We start from the raw sequence: 19772 nt of genomic DNA on the forward strand, positions 1-19772 counted from the left end.
TGGGCTTCTGGAGCTGTGGAGGGTCAAGGCACCTAGCAGCAGGGTGCCCAGGGGGTCGAGCTGACCATAAGGGCTGTGCAGCCAGCTGGCCTCGGGCTCCATTCCCAGCTCAGCCACCAACTGGCCCACAGGCCTCCACCAGCCACGTAATCTTTCGAAGCCTCAGTCTCCACCTCTGTCTAGTGGGGTAATGGCTGCCTCCCCCGCTACTGGGCCGATTACTGAAGGCCACGGTGCCAAGTGCTCAGGGTGGCATCTGGCACACGAGGGGGGCGCTGAGCCAGGCCCCAGTGGCTCTGCTCATCATCATTATGAATGAGGAGCCTTTAGGTTTTCCCAGAGCAGGATTCTGGGGTTTGCCCAGTGGGCCTCCCCCACCCCTGCCCCAGGCCTTCCTGCTGCCCCATGGGTGCGTTTCCGAGGCTGTCGGTGGTCTTGGGCTGTTTCCTTGTCGACTTTCCCACACTTCCCCCTTCATGGGCCCCAGGTCCAGGTCCAACAGGCTGGGCTTTGGGGTAGCCATGTCTGTATCAGGGCAGGGCTCCCACCTCAGCTGGCATCCTGCCGCCATCACCTGCCAGGACCCACACTGTGTGGTTCCCGCTGCCGCCAGGCAGGGCTGCAAAAGCCGGCGCTGAGTCCCACTCTGCAGAGTGATCAGCAGAGTGACCTCACCTGACACACAGCACTACCCCAACCTCTCTAGGAGCCACAGCAGGCTGTGCTGGTGTGTCGCCCCCCACTCCCCTGACACACAGGAGGTCCCTCAGATGGCAGGATGCCCCCATCCTGCTGAAGCTCAGGGTTTAGGAACTGGAAGGCATCCTGAAGACAATCCAAACTCATTCCCTCAGGCCCTGAGAGGAAAGGGACCTGCCCAAGGCCACACAGCCAGTGGTGACAGGGGGGTTGCTTCCAGGCTTCCCTTCCCCTCGGCGGTCCTGCTGGGATTTCCTTGCCCAGGAACCAGCACCACAGGCCTCACCCCAAACGGGGAGCCCATGCGATCCTAGCCCCTCCCTCCTGTGTGCTCGCCGCTCTCCCTAGGCAGGCGCCTGCCTCTCCCGCCCCCATGCCACCGCGGGAAGGGGTTCCTATGGCACCCCTTCCCCCGCACACACTTAGCTCACTGGCAGCCCATCTGCCCGGAGACAGTGAACAGCAGATGCCTCTATGTACAGCGGTGCCTGAAGCGCAGCGGCCCTGCGCCTGCCGGATGAGAGCATGCCAGCCAGGCACAGGGCTCACGTGACACTTGGCTGGGGCAGGGGCCCCTCATCCAAGGCTGGGCCAGGAGGGGGTCAGGCCACCCAGACAGCCTACCAGGGCTAGGGACCAGGGTGTCCAAGGCCAGAATCAGAGTGTCCTGCGGGGGAGTTGCTGGATGGGCAGCTCTCTAGCAGGCTGCACCCTTGGGGGACAGGCTTCTACAGCTCCCTGACTCCCTGGGGAAGGCCTAAAGTGAGGGGGTTGGTGGACTCCATGGACAGACCCCACAGGGTCAGCCACTGCACACAGCGCGTGTGAAGGCTTGTGGAAGAGGGTTCAGAGCATCCAGCTCCTGTACAAGTGTGGGACCCTCGGCTGGGCCTCATGGGGCTCCTCATTCTGTCTTGGCCCCAGCCTCATCCCAGGCTCCCTCAGCAAGCTTCTCTCTCTCCTGAGTTCTTACAACCAATGGGGGTAGATGGCAGAGCAGGGTCAAGGGACCCTAGGGCTGGGCCTCCTGGGAGGTGGTCACAGTTCCTGGACCCACTGGCTCCTGGACTCACCTACTGTTTCCGGGATGCACGGGGCCAGTTGGCAAAGAGCCTCGTTTCCATGGCAGCAGCCTCAAGCCCTGGGTCCAGGAGGAGGGGCTGGCTGAGGACCCCAAGAGCTCGGCCTTTGTCTCTGCTCTGCCCTCCCCAGCCAAGGAACAGAGCTTTGTAGCCCGTGGGTGGCCAGCAGAGCACTGGAGGGCCAGCCCAGCCTGGGGGAGGGGAACTGCTGGGTGGTGGTGCACATACTTTTCCATCCTCTATAAAAACAGGAAAATAAATTGGCTAAGTCTGGAGCCCTATGGACTCTGGCTTGACATAAGCTAAATTTGTCTGATTCTGGAAAGAATTAGAACATTTCAATGATCTGCAAATGGGGCTGCTGGCTGCTGAGCCCTTATCTTGTTCATGGCCTCTAGCCCAGTGTCCCATGTGAGAGGTGAGGGGGAGAGAGGTGAAAGGGGTCTTAGGCTGGTGTGAGCCAGCCTGCCTGGGGCAGAGGGATGGACAGCTTGGCCTCTGAGGACCCCGTTAACTGAGACGGCAGAAGCCATGACAACCAAAGCTCACTTCCAAGCCCTGCAGCCTCCCTTTCTCCCCCGCCTTCACCCTTTGTTTTCCTCCCCTCCTCCCGGCGCCCCCGCGGTGCAGGCAAGCACAGGCACACGCGGGCACACACACGCACGCCCCCAGGCCGCCTCTGCTCCCCTCACATCTTGCGTTTGTTTTCCTTCAGCAGGGCTCCAATGGGGACACGCTGCACTCTCACAATTGGCAGCTCCCTCCGATCCCCCCCCCACGGAGGTGCCATATGTCAGTGTCATGAATAAGCATGAGGCGCTGTAGCTGGGGGGCTGGGAAGTGGCAGCTGCCAATCACCTGCCGAGCAGACATGGGGTGGAGGCTACCACAGGGTGGGGTGGGGGGGTCACCACTACCAGAGGGGCGGGCCAGGTGGGGGGATGGTGTGGGCAGAGGCATGGGAAGAGGGTAGGATCAGAGCATGGTCACTGGTCCTCACCAGAGGGACCCACCTCCAGGTGACCAGTGTGCTTTCCTGAAAACAAGCAAAACCCAAATGGCATGGTGTGACCGTGTGGGGTAGCCCTGAACCCTGCCCCTCAGCTTTGTGTCTGCCTGCAGGCCCGCTGGCCAGCCCACACCAGCCCCTCCAGGATGCCCTTCTCCTCCCAGGCTGCGCCCGCACCCTGTGCCTCTCCCCAGCACGTGCTCCATCTGAGCCTCTCACTAGTGAGCTGGGGACCAAGGCTTCACCTGCAGGGAGAAGGAGGGGGATCCAAATTCAGCGAGCACCTGTGCTGGGCCAGGCATGTCTACACAGGGCCCCATTCGCTCTCACAACACTCCTGGGAACTGGGGGTTTTTAGCCCCATTTTACAGGTGAGAAAACAGGCTTAGAAAAGTTTGAAGAAACTCTCTCCAAGTCTTATGGCTCAGAGTCGGGTAGCTGGATTGTGCTCAGGTCTGCCAGTTGATTGCCAAAGGCTCCGAGCACTGGGACCGGGGTACTGTTCTGTCTGCGCTGCCCTGGGTGCCCTCCACCTGACTGCCACCCAGGACCTGGCCACTCCTCCTTCACCTCCCTGCCCTGCCCTCACCCCTTTAGAGTTTACCCTTCCCTGAGGATACTCTTATCCATATTGGATCCTGTGGAGACCACGCAAGTCATGGACACCTGTCTGCACATTTGTCCTTCCCCAGCACTGTCCCACCCCCTGACCAGCAGTGACCAGTTCAGGCCTGACCCAGCAGGTGGCTGTGGAATGAATGAAAGAATGGACAGAGTCAGGCTGCAAGGCAAGAGCCATGTGCTGAGCACCCCAGTGTGACTGCAGAAGTGTGTCCCAGGGAGACGGAGGCCAGGCCCCGCCTACCCCACACCCTAGGCCTTTTTCCTCACTCCCAGCCCAGCCGGAGGCTGAGGCAGGCGATTGCGTGGATTGCATTAACCACTCCGGGTTAATTGGCTGTCCCTCACCACCAGCATGACAGATCCTGCTTGACATTTCTCTAGATAGTTAATTGACACCCAAGTAATTTGTCACAGAGACCTCGTTATATGCCAACTGGGTCCCCTAAGCCGTCAGCATCTGTGCCCCAGAAACAAGATTGGCAAGTTAATAATGGAGACTTAATCATGCCATTCCCTGCTGGTATGGGAAGAGAGCTGCCCGGAGACAAGATGGGGCACTGCTGGGAAGAGACGGTGCTTTCTTAGGGCCTTGGGAACAGAGCATCCTCAGAGAGCCTGGAGTCCCCTCCCCTCAGTTTCCCCAACCAGGTGTGCCTTCTGCTGACAGTGGTCTGTCCACTGAGGAGCGCCCCTCCATGAGATGGGCTGTGGCTGACTCCACTCCCCGGCTCCAGGCTGGACACATGGCCTCCCCTCCCCTCCAGCCGCAGTAATAAAACTAAGCAGTGATCACAGTCCATCCAGAACCCAGGGCCTGGGGCTTGCGATGGAGCCTTTAGGGTAGAGGCTGCGCTTTGCCTGGGAACACCACAGGGGAGAAAGTAAGCCTGGGGCTGCTGCCAGCCATCTAGCACCCAGAGGGGAGCCCCCCTGGGAATGGCACAGAGGGAGAGGGTAGACGTGTGTTGCAGCCAGGCCACTCACAGCCAGCTCTACCCTGGAGTGAACTAACAAGGCCCTATTATTTGCTTAAGGTGGTTTAAGTTTGCTTCTGTCACATGTAATCTGGAGAGTTCTCAGCTCAAACACCTACAGGCTCTTACTTCAGGATTCAAGCCTGTCTGCAGAGCCCATGTGGGGTCTGCTTACAAGAGCGAGAAGGAGCCCTGAGCAGGAAGACAGCCTAGTGCAGAAAGGCGAGGCCTGGACAGAGGGGATCTGGGTTGAAGAGGAGGAAAGCTAGAGCCGAGGCCACCCAGCGTCTGGGGCTGGCACCCGAGGCCAACATGACGGCATTGAGTTCAGCACCGTGGACAGCGATGGCCTTGCCCCACACAGCGCTGCAGGCCCAGAGGAGCGAACAGATTTCCCACCTACCTGGGAGACCCAGGACAATGTGGCTCATCTTGAGGCTATTGACAGACTCCTGAAAGATGTCGTGGTGCCCTTGTGCCTCAGAAATAAGGACTCTTCTGGGTACTTAAAAAAGCCCCTTTCCAGGGTCTCCCCAGTTTCTACGGTGGGGCTAGGGTGGGGCTGTAGTTCTCAAGCAGACGCTAGATGACGCACACCACTATAACAGGAGCAGGAGCAAAACGAGGGTGGAGAGAGGTCCCTGGAGACGGATGTGAATCAGGTATACAAGGCAACCAAGACAGGTGGGCATGGGAGGAGTGGCTCTGTATTAGTTATGTTTTGCTGCATAAAAATATTATTCCAGAACAAAGGTCTATTATCTCACAGTTTCTGAGGGATAGGAACCTGGAAGCAGACTGACTAGCTGGTTCTGTCCCAGGGTCTCTCATGAGGTTGCAGTCAGATGACAGCCAGGGCCAGAGGGTGCACTTCCAAGATGGCTCCCTCACATGGTGACGGGCAGGTGGGCTCAGTTCTCTGCCACGTGGACTTCACAGAGCAGTTTACAACACAGCAGCTGACTTCTCTCAAAGTGAATGATGAGGGGGGAAGAGAGAGGGAGGGGCACCATCAAGACATAAGTCCCAGTGTGTTTTAGGCCTAGTATCAGAAATGACATACCCTCACTTTTGCACCTCCACTGGTCATACAGACGGACCTTGTTCAGTGTGGTCATAGGGCTACACCAGCCCCAGGAGGCCATATTGGAAGCTGGCTACCACAGGCTCCGAGAAAAAAATAAATTCAAGATGGCCTGATGCTTTGAATGTACCAAAAAGAGATTTATATTTCCATTGCAGGGTTTGGGAATAAGTAATGGATACACAGAAAATAAACCAAATCCAAAACATGAGGCAATTATCAAGTGCAGGAAAAACAAGAGGTTGTACAAAAAAGGAGATGTAATTACATTACATTACTCAGCTACGAACAGTACGTGCAAAGAAAGAATAACGCAGACATTGAATTCTGATTCAACGAAAATGAGAAGATGGGTGGAAGGAAAGTGTATGAGAGGCTATGTGAGAGGGAACAAACTCTCAACCTCCATGGCAGAAAGTCAATGGATAATTTCTAAATCTAAAAAAACAGAAAAACAAAAAAGAGAAAGGCAGCATTAGCATGTTATTTAGAAGTAAATATGAAAAACCCCCCACACTAAAGAAAACTAAAATAACAAAATTTTGCCTCTGAGCAGGGGAAGTCAGGAGAGGAGAGGGGTGAGTGAATGAGGAGCTACTGGGTTTTCGTTACAAGTCTTATAGAACTATTTGACTATTTAAACTATGTACGTTTATAACCTCGATTAAAAATCAAACAAACACCAAAACACCAGTGCAATTTAAGTAACTAAAAGACAAAACTACTCCAGCCTGCTCTCTACTCCCAGCTCTCTATCAGGTCCCTGCAGCCCCAAGGAAGGGCCTAGGGAGCTGTCTCCTCCTCCAGGGCAGGACACCCCGTGTGGTGGAGTCGGGTCTGGATCCTTCCTCCCCTGCCCCACCACGGGCCTCCAGCGGTCTCCCCCAGTATCTTTCTCTCTGAGTCCCTCCAGGTCGGCTTGCCTATCTGTCTTGGGACCGCATCCTTCTTCCATTAGCCCACCTTCCCTGCCCTGTTCCCAGGTCTTCTCCCGGTTGGGTGGAGAGCAACCAGACTGGGGAGGACCCAGCCCTGTCCACAAGCAACAGCTGTGCCCTGGCCCCTCTGGCCTACACTCCCTACCCCGCCTCCAGTGCCGCCCATCGTGGTAGGAAACGGAGAAGTTGCTCCTGCTTCCCAGGGAGGTGAATTGGGGATAGCGGGCCATGCTCCATCATTTCCCTGACACCTCTCCTAATTACCCAGTATGTTATTCATTTGGATGTCAGAGCTGCCGCATGCCTGTGCCTTTAATTAATAATTTGGTAAAACTCTACTCAGGCCTGGCTAGGGCAGTGCAACAGGGACTGCTGGGGCTGGGCCAAACCTGCAGTGGGTGGGCCAGGCCAGTGAGGACCCCCCACCCCCAGTCAATGCAGAGGCCTTGGGCGGGAAGCTTGGCCCTGCTTCCTGTCCCCAGCTGTTCACTCCAGGCCACAGAGCCCCAGGTGAAGCCCCTTTAGGGACCCTTCCAGGAGGAGGCAGGAATGCAGACCCTGAGGGGTGTGTGTGCACCAGTGACTGGGGCCTAAGTGAGGGGATTTGCTCCCCTGGAGCCCAGGCTGGCCCTTGAGCCTTGGAGAGTTGAGACCCCAGGAGCCTAGGAGGGGAGGGGAGGTGTTTTGGTCAAAGGGGCCAAGAAGCCTGGCTCAGACCCAAGCTCAAACAGGCCAATGCCTGTGATCAGAAAATAGGGGGGCAAGGGAGGTATCCTTGGGACAGCTAGGAACATGGCTGGGCCTCCTCCTTGACCTGATCGTAAAGGACTCCCAGCCCTGGGTGTCCTCCATTCCTGACTGCTCCAGGTGAGGGGAGCGTGGGCAGACTGGGGTCCTGGAGGCGGGTGTCCTGAGGGGCCAGGGTGTGACCTGCAATGGTCAGGCCAGCCCACCACCTCGTGGGAGCCTCTCAGGCTCAGCCCCTGGGGACCCAGGGAAGGGGCACAGAGGCTGCCAGGCTAACAGAAAAATCTATTTGGATCCAACTTGAATTATTGAGTGTTTCGAGATTTATTCTTGGTTCTGGGGTGGGCTGTGATCTGCGAAGATGGATATCATCTCGGCCCTATTTTTAAGGTTCTGTGAGAAGCCCAGATACCACTGCACTTAGGGCTCCTGTGCAGCCTTCTGCAGGGTAGAGCCTCTGGGGGTGGGGGGTAGAGGTGGGCAGGACATGCCACCCCCAAGCACCCTCCCCATTCCCAATCCCACTGCTTTCCTGCTCTCCCATGAATGACCCCAGCCAGTAGGTCCCCAGGTACCACCTCAGCCCCTTCTAGTTGATTCTGCACTCCCCCAGCCTCCCCAACCCCTCCACATGAACTCTCAGCATGGTCCATCCCTCGAGATGCTCAGGGCTATAGCCACACCTACCACCCTGGGGTGAGCCTGGGGTCCCAGCAAGCTGCTGACATGCTCTACCTCTTCATCTTATCTCTGATACGGCCTTGGTGTAGCCAGTAGACAGGGCCAAGGGGCCAATGGCACTGCCCACTGCTGCAGATTCTCTTCCATCAGGCTGTAGCTGAAACTCGTCCCTTTAAGGTTCAGACGCCCCCACCTCTGCCCACAAGCCTTCCATGCCAGGCTTAACCCCCCCACTCAGCCCACCCAGGGTTAAACAACGTCTCTGCTATCTTCCAACTGGTTCTCCTGGAACCCTACTCCCCCTCTGAGGTCAGGCCCAGGATTTATTGGGGCCATAATTAGTTTCTGATGGGGTGGGATTTACACCCTTTGGGGCTTCTGGGAAGAGAGGGAAACCCTTGAAAGCAGAGGTAGGTTGAGTCTTGACCCTCTGAATCTTGCAGGGGACTCTGCCCTCCCACTCCCCACTCAAGCCAGGGGCACTACCAAGTAGCATCTTGGGGGTGGGGAGAGGGCTCCTTAGAAAAACCACTCACAGCCAGACTAACCCACTAAAGTCAATAAGCACAATGGAGACACTACTACCAACCTTATTGAAATAGAAAGAAAATATCACAAACAATTGTAGGCCAACACATTAGATGATCTGCATGACATGGACAAATTCCTAGAAACACACAAACTACCAACTGATTGAAGAAACAGAAAATCTTCATAGATCTATAACAAAAGAGAGTGAATCAGTAATCAAAACCCCTCCCAACAAAGATAAGCACAGAGCCAGCTGGCTTCACAGGTGATTTTACCAAAGGTTTAACAAGAATCAACACCAATCCTTCTCAGAGGAGGGAACACTTCCTAACTATTCTATGAAGTCAGTACTACCCTCATATCAAAGCCAGACAAAGATATCACAAGAAAAGTACAGACCAGTATACCTTATGAATATAGATGTAAAAATCCTCAACAAAATACTAGCAAATCAAATTCAGCAGCTTAGTAAAAGGATTATACACCATGACTGAGAAGGATTTATTCCATAAATTCAAAAGTGGCTCAAAATATGAAAATCAATATAACACACCACATTAACAGAATGAAGGAAAATGATCATTTCAATAGGTGCAGAAAAAGCATTTGATAAATCCAACACTCTTTCATGATAAAAACACAGAGAAACTAGGAATAGAAGGATCTTCCTCAACCGGATCAAGGGCATCTATGGAAAACCCACAGCTAACATCACACTCTAGTGAAGCTTCCCCCTAAGATCAGGCACCAGGCAAGGACGTCCACTCTCCCTACTTGCATTCAACATTGCACTGGAGGTTCCAGCCACGACAACCAGGCAAGAACAAGATATAAAAGGCATTCAGATTGGAAAGGAAGAAATAAAAGTGAAACTATATTCACATAAGACATGATCTGATATATAAAACCCTTAAAGAACACACACACACACAATTAGAGCTAATAAATGAATACAGCAAAGTTGCCAGATATGATACAAAAATCAATTGTATTTTTATACACTAGCAATGAACAATCCAAAAATAAAATGAACAAAACAATTCCATTTACAATAGCATCAAACAGAATAAAATACTCAGTAATAAATTTTACCAAAGGACGTACAGGGAGGGCGTGTACAATGAAAATTACAAAACATCATTGAAAGAAATTAAAGAAGATCTAAATGAGTGAAAAGACCCTGTGTTCAGTGATTTGAAGACGTAATAGTGTTAAGACAGCAATGCTCAGGACTTCCCTGGTGGCGCAGTGGTTAAGAGTCCGCCTGCCAATGCAGGGGACATGGGTTCGAGCCCTGGTCCGGGAAGATCCCGTATGTTGTGGAGCAAGTAAGCCTGTGCGCCACAACTACTGAGCCTGTGCTCCAGAGCCCATGAGCCACAACTACTGAGCCTGCGTGCCACAACTACTGAAGCCCGTGCGCCTAGAGCCTGTGCTCTGCAACAAGAGAAGCCACGGCAACGAGAAGCCCACACACTGCAACGAAGAGTAGTCCCCGCTCTCTGCAACTAGAGAGAAGCCCGCGCGCAGCAACGAAGACCCAAAGCAGCCAAAAATGAATTTATTAAAAAAAATAACTTATTAAAAAAAGACAGCAATGCTCTACAAATTGATCAGTGCAATCACTATCAAAATTCCAACTGCCTTTTTTTGGGGGCAGAAATGGACAAGCTGGTTCTAAAATTTATATGGAATTTCAAGAGACCCAAATATCCATATACAAAAATTACCTCAAAATGCGTCAAAGATCTAAATGTAAGAGCTGAAACTATTAAACTCTTAGAAGAAAACATAGGAGGAAATCTTTGTGACATCAGATTAGGCAATGGTTTCTTCGTTATGACACCAAAAGCATAGGCAACAAGTGAAAAACAGATAAACTGGATTTCATCAGATTTTAAACTTTCATTCAAAGGATGTTATCAAGAAAATGAAAAGACAACACACAAAATGGGAGAACCTATTTGTAAATTATATAACTGAAAGGGGTCTGGTACCCAGGACATATAAAGAACTCGTACAACTCAATGACAGAAAGACAAACAACCCAATTTTAAAAATAGCAAAGAATTTGAGTGGACATTTCTCCCAGGAAGACATACAAATAGCTAATACGCACATGAAAGGGGGCTCAAGATCATTAGTCATTAGGGGAATACAAATCAAAACCACAATGAGATACCATTTCCCATACACTAGCATAGCCAGAATCAAAAAGACAGATAATTACAAGTGTTGGTGAGGATGTGGAGAACTTGGAACCCTGTGTTGCTGGTGGGGTTGTAAAAAGGTGCAGCCACCACGGAAAACAGGAGGAAAATAGTACGGCTATTCCTCAAAGAGTTAAACAGAGAGTCACCAGGAAATTCCACTCCCAAGAGAACTAAAAACGTAAGTTCACACAGAAACTTGTACGTCGATTCGCACAGCAGCATTATTCATCATAGCCCCAAATAATCCAAATATTCATCAGTAGATGAATGGATAAACAAAATGTGGCCTATCCATACAACAGAATATTATTTGGCCATAGAAAAAAGTACTGATCCATGTTACAGCACAGATGAACCTTGAAAACTCATGCTAAGGAGAGACTCCAGACATAAAGGTCACATACTCTGTGTGACTCCATTCCTATGAGGTACCCAGAATCGGCAAGTCCACAGAAACAGGAAGCCCATTAGTGGTTGCCAGGGGCTGGGGCAGGGGGGAGGGGTGGAGGAGAGTGACTGCTAATGGATACGGGATGAAAAGGTTCTGGAACTAGATAGTGGTGTGCCTGCACAAGATTCTGAATATACTAAAAGCCAATTAACAGTACGCTTAAAGATGTTAAAATGGTGACTTGTTACATGACTTTAACCTTGAAACAAACAAAAACCACTCAGGTTTTCAGTTGTCTGTAAACTGATCTCAGGCTCTGTCTGCTTCTCACTGAAGCGGAGGGGATAGGGATGAGGGACCCCACAGCGGTCCATGCCTCAGCCCAGGGGGCCCACTTGACCCCTCTGGTCAGTGAGGAAGCAGTGGCTTTAAGCAGAGCCCCAGTCCCACCCCAGTAGGAGGTCTCGGCCATCTCTGTGCCTGTCTTAGAGATGGGTCCCCAGGGGATGCTGCTGCAGACATCACCCTGAGCCTCCCGGCACCATGGGAAGCTCTCCTGTTGGCATGTGCGTGGGGCAGGCATTGAAGGGGAAGGTGCCACTGGGGCCGAGGAGTCACGGTCCTTCCTGCCCAGCCCTTGCGGGACCTGCATTCTGGCGGCTTGGGGTGGTGGAAGGAGCTCAGTAGGAAATGAGGACCTTTACTTCCTGTTTCTCCCTTCCCATTGGTGCAGTTAGCACAGCCTTGCAGACTGAGGACCATCAACCTTGGCCCCTGTGGGCCCCACTTCTCCAAACCTTCTCACTTTCTTTGCAAGGACTGACTGCGTGCCAGGTTCTGTGCCACGGCCACTCCACACAGGGCTGCAGCTGTCCGGGGAGACAGCACAGGTATGATCCCCATTACAGGCTCGAAGCTTTGCCCAAGGCCAGTCAGTACAAAGCCGTCAGGCCCAGCCAGCTCTGCGTGGCTTCCATCCTGCGCTCCGAAGTCCCCCCCACCCCCTGGTCCTGATGAACTCTGGGCAGGGAGAGACCTGGAAGAAGAAGTTAGGAGGGCAGTGGTTGTGGAGCACCAGGCAGGGCCTGCGTGGGTGGTAGGCTGGGACTGAGTCTCCTGAGGGCCACCCTGGCACAGAGTCCTGGGCACCAGGCTCGGGGCACATCTGGGGTGGCTCAGCACCCTTGTACTCAGCAGGGGTGTGAATGAGGCAGCAGCTGCCTGGGACCCCAGGCAAGTGCCACTGTCTCCCTTGTCCTTGGGCAGCCCCCAGGACTATGGCTGCACTTAATCCAGCTGTGGCCCCCCGGTGGAACCCTGCCCAGGCCTGTTTGTGCCCAGTGACCATCAGGGATTTTAGGGAGATGGTTTCACCATGGCCCTGTGCTCCTGCACACCTCAGACGGGACTCCACGCTGTCCCTGCCTCTGACCACTAACGACTCAGCGTGGCGCCCAGCTGGTGCTGGACGCCCCCCATCCTTCATTAACTGGGAACTGACTGTGTCACCGCCGGCAGGGACTCCACGTGGACCCTCACACTCAATCCCCCAACTGGACTAAGCAGGTGCTTGTATCCCCGCAAGAAAACAGGTTCCGAGAGGGAGGACCGGTCCCTCTCGGAGCTCCATCAGATGTCACATTCCACCTCCTATCCCAGGACACAGACCCGTGCCTCAGTCCAGAGGCAGGGAGAGTTGGGGCACTGCCGGCACAGGGGAGCCAAAAGCCGCAGGTACTGAGGTGCAGGTTCTAAACAGGCACAGCATCCCAGAGCCTGGGGTGAGTGGGCAGAAGGCCCAGGGCCTGCTAGGGAGGGTGGAGTGAGCTGGGGTTCCCTGTGTACCACCGGCTGTGAAGAGCAGGTGTTTTTCTCAGTCTCAGGATTGGGTGGACAGTAGAAGCTGAGGTGAGAAAAAAGATGTGCAGCGAGGACATCTGGGGAGGACCACAGATCAGAACCTGGGATAGGCCTTCCTACCTGAAGGAGTTCCCCTGAAGGTACCTGTGGAACATGCTGGAAGCTGCTGAGCCCAGTGGGCCATCCGGTGGAGCCCATAAGCATGTGGGTGGCACCCAGCAGCCCACCTGGCCCGTGTAGGCCCTCTGTACCCCGAAGCCCCCTGCCCTGGAATGGCCCTGCTTCCTACTGCAATGTCCTGACTAGGGGCTACTACCACCATGTGGGGCAGCCCCTGGCCCTGCCTTACAAAGGGTTTTGGAAGCACAGGTTAAGTGGGAGGGGAAGGGGGACAGCTGAACCCAAATAGCTGGCTGCCTTGCTTACTTGTCCCCTTTGCTTCTTCCATGAGCCCGGGCCCTGGAAGAGAGCTCCCTTCTCACTCTGAATGAAAGGAGAGACACCAGAGCGGGGCGTGGAAGGAGCGCTGGGACCCGGGGCCTCCCTGGGCTTCCATCCCAGGCTGTCAAACCATGACAGGCAGTTCCTTCTTGAGAGGCAGGATAAACGGCAAGAAAGGCTTGCCTCCGAGGATTCTTCACACCCCTCAGCAAAGATTCCAGAGTCCTTAGGGAACCTAGGGGTGAGCTGGGAGGAGGTGGAGGACTAGGGCTGCTTGGGAGGCACCCAGGGGCTGTGGGTGGGGCCGTGCGCCTCCCTGGGACTAGCTCACACCAAGAGGAGTGGCCAGGCAGGGTGCCAGAGTCAGGGCTGCCCTCCCACAGCAGAGACGCTTTTGAGGCTGGGCCTCTGGGTGAAGAGGCTGGCGGGGGGGAGTGCGCCGGGTTGACAGGAACAGGGGAGAGCTATTGGCACTTGAACACAGTGGGCTGCCCGCCCTCGGGGCCCGTGGCCAGGATAGCAGACCCCAACACCCATCTCCTCGGGTACGGGTGCCAGCCCTCTGTCTGGCACCCCACCCCTGCAGCCCAGACTGCCCCTGTATGTCCCCCAACCCTCAGCCTTTTCCAGGCTCAGACACTGCTCTTCTCCCCTCCTCCTGGCCCTGCACGTCCCAGCAGCAGGCAGTCTGGAGACCGGCTGGGCAGCCAGGGGCCAAGCCTGACAGCAGCCACCCCAGTCTGGACCCTCCCCGGCCAGGGCAGAAGTGGCTCAGTGTAGCTGGTCGGCAGGGAGGGACGTGCTGGTTTATAAACAAACACAAAGTGAAAGCGGCACATGTACTCAGAGGAGCAGATGGGCAAGGAGAAGGTGTGCATGTATGTGCAGTCTGGCAGCTGTAAGCCCACCTGGGCGCTTTCAGAACAAAACAAAAAAACACCAGAAAATCCCCTATGAACTCTGAATCCCTTCCTGTGCTCCTAAGAAATTAACGTCATGTGCTCTCTGGGCCTGGCACTCTGCCATGTGAGCTCTGTCTTCCACTGAGCTCTCTCCAGGCCCCTGTGCCTCATGACCGTGGAATGGAAAGGTGGCCACCCCAGTCCATCCGAGCAGGGCTGTGCCTTCTGCGTCCCCATGTCCTCGGGCCAGGGTGCCCCACCTGCTGTGGGGGCCGCTCCCCCAGTCCCTACAGACGAGCTGGAGCAGGGCCACAGGCGGCCCAAGAGTCTTCCTGGCATCCAGCTCGGTGCCAGCCCCAGCCCTTGCCCTACTGCCCCTGGGCACCTGGGCCCAGGGCTTTCCGGTGTGTCCTGGGGTTTTGGCTGTGGGCTTTGAGGGGCCCGTCCTTACCTGCGGGCTCTTCTGAGGCTCCCTGAGGGCACGCCTTTGGCCTCTGTGCCTTCTTGCTCCTGGTAATGACATCAAGAAAGGACAGCATCAAACGTCAGAGCCCCCCTCGATCCCCAGGTGGTCCCTGGAAGCTGTGTCAACCTGGATCCTCAGGGGTGCGAGAGCCCAGGCCAGAGGGGGCAAGGCAGATCCCGACGGCCAGCCCCCACCGTTGGGAGAGTTCAGGGGTCCCAGCCACACCTTCCCACAGTTCTCAAAGCAGCTTAGCCAGGCCCAGGCCAGCACGGGCTTGGAGGAGAAGGGAGCACAAAGGAAACGCCGTGCTTGTAAGGACTCCTGGTGGGAGAGGATGGGCCTGATGTCCAAGCTGCCAATGGAAACCCTGCTATCTCAGTCTCTTCATCGGCAAAGTGATCACAGTGCCTGTCTCATGGTAAGTGCCGTTAGGATTAAGTAACCAGCCACTGCTGGCTGTGACTGTACCACAACATAGTGGGATGAGAATCACCGTGCACACCACACAGGTGAGGAAACAGGCTTTGAGAGCGTAAACGACACAGCAGGTGCAGAGCCAGGACATGAACCGGGACCACCTGACTCCCTCACCCTTTCTGTGGAGACCACGACATAAATGGACCAAGGTAAGCAGGGAGCGCCCTGGTGGGAGGTGAGCTTTGGGCTTTGGGGGTTGCTGGACAGTTCCCACTGAACATGGAGTCCACACTGGCCCCCAGCATTCTGCTGGCTCTTCTCCTGTCCCCTCAGGAACCCTGCACCCCCTGCCTGGCCCTGCCTGTCTGGCCTGAGCCACAGCGCCACCGCCGAGAGGCCCAGCCACCAGAAGTGGCCCCACGGGGACATGACCCAGCCACCCCAGCACTCACCTTTCTGGCCGCAAGGCAGGGGCCCCTTGGACTCCCAGGGTCCTGCGGATGTAGTCTCGGGAGCGGATGTCAGCCTGAAGAAAGGGATGGCTCGAGTGAGAGGGGTGGCTGGGGTCCCAAGCTGGCCTCTGGATCAGTCCCCACCCGATAGGGTGGCCCCTCCTGGAAAAGCCCACGGAGGCCCAGCCTGAGGGAAAAGGAGCAGCGGCCCCATCATGCGTGGGTGCCAGGAGGTCAGGCCCTCTGGTTGGAGTGCTTGACAGCATGTCCCCGAAGGGCCTGAGGAAATGGGCTGGGTGCCTCGCTCCTATTTCAGTTGGCTTTCAGTGGGTTTATAGCTTGTGCTTCCCTGTAGGTTTTGCTTGAGCCAACAGTTTCTCTGCTAAAGCCCTCTTCTCTGAAGGCTGTCCTCAGCCCAGCTTGTCTGTCCTCACTTTTGGTTCATCTGACTCCCTGGCTAGTGTCAGCTGCAACCTCTGTCCCTGGAGAAGTGTATGGAAAGTTCTTCAGAGTCACCAGAATGAAAGGGGGCTTCTGGGCCACAGGCTGGGATCAGGGCACATCCTGGGGAGAGGGGAACAGGCCTGAGTGGGGCCCCCAGGACCTTGCGGCACAGGCTCTCCCCGTTCCAGGGGGCCTGGCCTCAGGGAGGCCCCTGATCCCGGCTCAGATGGCTCAGCCCCACTTTGGGCTGTGTGACTACAGGACACAACAGCTAATCCCCCCGACTGTTTCTACTTAAGAGTGAATGGGCAAGTGGGCAGGGTGGGCGGCAGGGTGCTCCGGGAGAAAGGCCCCGGAGACGCGAGGCAGCAGCTCCCGCCTTCCCCTGCAGCAACCGGTCCCGGCCTGGCCCGGGAGCTGGGGGCAGCGGGCCTGTGACCAACGGAGCAGGCCCTAAGCCGTTCTCTCAGCTTCTCCTCAGAGCTTACAGAAGTAGTCAGGAGGGCAAAGTGTACACAGGTGAGTGTGCCAAGGAAGAAGATGGACCAAGAGATAACCAGTGCCACTGGACAGGGCCACACCCCGTTCCTGGAAACGACAGGGTTGGTAGGCTCCTGGGTGCAGACGTCTGGCTTTTCTCTAGGGCAGACACACGGTCCTTGCCCACCTTTGAGGGGTTCACGGCACTTTACAGGGCATCCCCCCACCTGCAAGGACACAGCTATCATCCACTCTGGGGCAAGGCGAGACACAGAAGGGACAGAGACCTGCCCACCATACCAGCTCAGCAGAGTCCCTGGCTCTGAGGGCCTGCGGAGGAATCTCGGGTCGTCACCCCACCCACCACAAGGTCGCACAGGTGGATGGGAATGGGGGAGGAAAGGCTTCCTGGGGCCAGGACACGTCACAGGCTTTTGCACCTACGAACCCTGTACGGGGAGCGAAGGAGGCTGAGGCTGGTGGACACTTAGAAAGTCCACCCTGGAAGCCACCCTAGAGGCCTTGACTCTTCGCAGCCCAGAGAGTTGCTGGCAGGGGCGGAGAGCCACAGCCGCGTGCGTGCCGCTGCTGCCACCTGGAGGCTGCCCTGCACACCAGCAGCCGGGGGGGGGGTCCCAAACCCTGAGGTGGTGGCTACGGGGGCTCTTGGGGTGGTCGAGGCAGAGCCAGGACCCTCAGGTTTGCGGTGTCACCAGGTGGTGCTGAGTTGAGAGTACCGAGCGGGCCTGTGGCACCTAGGCCAGGTTGCCTCTAGTTGACGCAGCACAGGCCTCAGGGACACACGGAGCAGCAGGCGACATACAGTCCCTGCTGGGAAGGCAAATCTGATGGTGTCCCCTCCCAACTCACATCCAAGGCCCTGTGGTAAATCTGAAGTTCTGGCCCCTGCAATGCACACAGGCTTCCGCCCGCTCACCCTCGCCAGGGCTCCAGCCACAAGTTCCTCTGAGTTTCTGGCATCAAACTCCTTCCTGCCCAAGGGCCTTTGCAAATGCTGGTCCTCAGGCCTGGACTGCCCTTCCCCCTCTTCCAGCAGGCCTCTCCCTGAGGACAGCTTCTCACAGATCCTTGCCTCATGGGCTTCCCTGGGACATGCACCTGCTCTGCACCTTGTCATGGCCAAGACCACCAAGGCGGCCCAAGGGCTTCCTGCACGAGGTTAGCTGAGCCAACTCGTTCACCAGAGTTCTGATCCCCCTGGGCCCCAAGTTAGGTGATGGGTGCCTGGCGTGGCCACACCCTGGAGTCTCCTGATTTTATCCCTGGCCCAAGTCTTCCTCAGCAGTGCCCAGCAGCCCTGCAGGGGCCCCCCAGCCGAGGACGGCCGCTCCCTCCCAGGTCAGCGGGGCAGCTTGGGCCTTCAGGGGCTGGCAGGCCACTCTGCTATTTGAGCTGACGTCAGCTGATTTTCCCGATGACCCAGGGTGCCAGAGGCTGAAAGGCTGAGTGCAGGGGCACAGCAGACCCCCGGGCTAGGCAGGGCAGGCCTCTGCATCTTCCAGGCCCCTCTCCTCCCCTCCGGAGCCTAGTGTGGCCCAAACTGACTCTCCCACAGGTGCTGTGGACCTCAGCCCGGGAGTACAGGAAGAGCAGGTGCCATGCGCTAGCCTACCCACCTGGCAGCCCACTCACCTGGCAGCCCACTCACCTGGCAGCCCACTCACCTGGCGCACGGGCTCCGGGATCCGAAACTTGCAGCAGCCATGGGTCAGGCGCACGGCTGCCTCCAGGCTCATCTTGTGGCCCACAGAGACATAGAGGGGCTTGGTGCTGTGGTCGTGGCTCTTCAGGGCCTGTGACAGGGAGGGTGAGGTCAGGGCACTGGGCAAGCTCTGTGGGCTGGAGGACTGACATGTCCTGGGCGGTAGGCAGGAGCTTGGGAGACTGGCAGCACCCTTGGGGCACCTTCCTGATGTTTGTCTTAGGGACAGGGTGGGGCGAATGAGGGCCCAGAGGCCCCCTCAGCACAGTGGGGGAGGGGAAGAAATAAAGATGCAGGGGCAGCCAGAGTGGCAGGAAGATAGGGAGAGGCGGACGGGTTCTGGGGCACACACGTACATGGGTACTGACCCCAGGCCCTCTCTGGCCCTCAGCTGAGGGGTCTGCCTCGGTGGGGCGCAGGCCCCTGGCCACTCACCATGCCCAGGACGGTCCCGGAGCCTCCCATCAGAGGAAATGAGTCTCCTCCAGCCTTCAGGAGCCGTACCTGGAAAACAGAAAAAAAACTTGGAAAAACACCTTTCTTGGTGAAAGGCTTGAAGGCAAGCCTGCTCACCTTTAAAACCTGAGCAGCCGCTGGGCGAGGAGATGAAGGGCCCATCGCGAGTGGACCCTGCGTCCAAGCGCGGCCTGCAGCACCATCTCACCTTGACGAGGTACTCTCCTCCCCATTCTGCAGCAGAGAAGAGGCAGCAGCCTGCCCAGGCCCCAGTGCTGCAGGGTGGAGGCACCAGGCTGGTGCACACACAGGGCCACAACCCACTCGAGGCCACTTACTTCCTGCTGCTTTCTCTCCTGCTACAAATTTGAGCACTTCTGATTCAACCTGACAAACTTTTTGGAGTGGTGGTGGTGGGGACTGGCCCATTGGGTGGGTCGGGGCCCCTGTCAACTCAACAAACAGGCACTCCACACAGGCATGGGGGAGCTGGAAGGATGAGACAGATGCAACTGACCTGTTCTCAGAGTTGGCTGTCCAGGTTAGAGAGCCACGTGTGTCACCAGCTCCCGCCAGAGGGGGTCCCAGAGGAGGGAGATGCCCCAGGCAGATGGGGGTGGCACGGCAGGTGGAAAAGTACAGAGTGTTGTACAGGCCCCGAATGCCCGGTCCCCGATACCTGGAGGCTCTACCCCCACGTGGGGTGCCACAGCAGCACGCAGGCAGGGGTGGAGAGGAGGCAAGTGTGCACCCAGAGGCTGGGAGAGGAGCTCTGAGTCTCCCGAGATGACCCACCACCCACAAGGCGCGCAAAGAAAGCTGGTCTTCCTCACTCCAGGTCAGCAATCCAGGCTGGGAGGAGAGCGTCCCAGGTGGAGCTGGTCTGCAGCGGGGCGGACTCTGGCCCCCTCACCTTCTCCTTGTGCAGAGCGTTGTTCTCCAGCCCATCCACCTGCAGGAGTTTCTTGGCCACCCCGATGCAGGGCAGGTCTGTGACGACACCAAGGTGGCAGGCTACCCCAAAGCCTGTAGGGGCAGAGCAAGATGAGGCTGGGGAGGTGAGGCAATGAGCCCAGCAGTTTAGAGACAGTGTGGGGATGGGGGCCACACCAGAGCCTCGCTGAACTTTTCCACGTGAACAGAGGCCTGTCAGTGGGC

General features: G+C 56.4%; 1 protein-coding gene across 22 annotated transcripts in view; it reads right to left on the reverse strand.

Moving 5' to 3' along the window:
- The window catches only part of ENDOV (endonuclease V), a 100217-nt gene that overhangs the window by 69178 nt on the left and 11267 nt on the right, over window positions 1-19772 (reverse strand). For 18 of the 22 annotated variants that reach the window (XR_010937344.1, XR_010937346.1, XR_010937343.1 and 15 more), the window contains 5 exons: window positions 19528-19640; window positions 18594-18662; window positions 18121-18249; window positions 15512-15585; window positions 14628-14686 (listed from right to left, as the gene is read on the reverse strand). Coding sequence is in view for 17 of the 22 variants with exons in the window: in XM_067714995.1 (XP_067571096.1) it covers window positions 14628-14686; window positions 15512-15585; window positions 18121-18249; window positions 18594-18662; window positions 19528-19640 (444 nt within the window). In the remaining 5 variants the exon portion in view is untranslated. The other 4 variants (XM_067714983.1, XM_067714993.1, XM_067714996.1 and 1 more) reach the window with 4 other exon arrangements.

This window comes from Pseudorca crassidens, chromosome 19, assembly GCF_039906515.1.
Source record: "Pseudorca crassidens isolate mPseCra1 chromosome 19, mPseCra1.hap1, whole genome shotgun sequence".
NCBI classification, from domain to species: Eukaryota; Metazoa; Chordata; class Mammalia; order Artiodactyla; family Delphinidae; genus Pseudorca; species Pseudorca crassidens.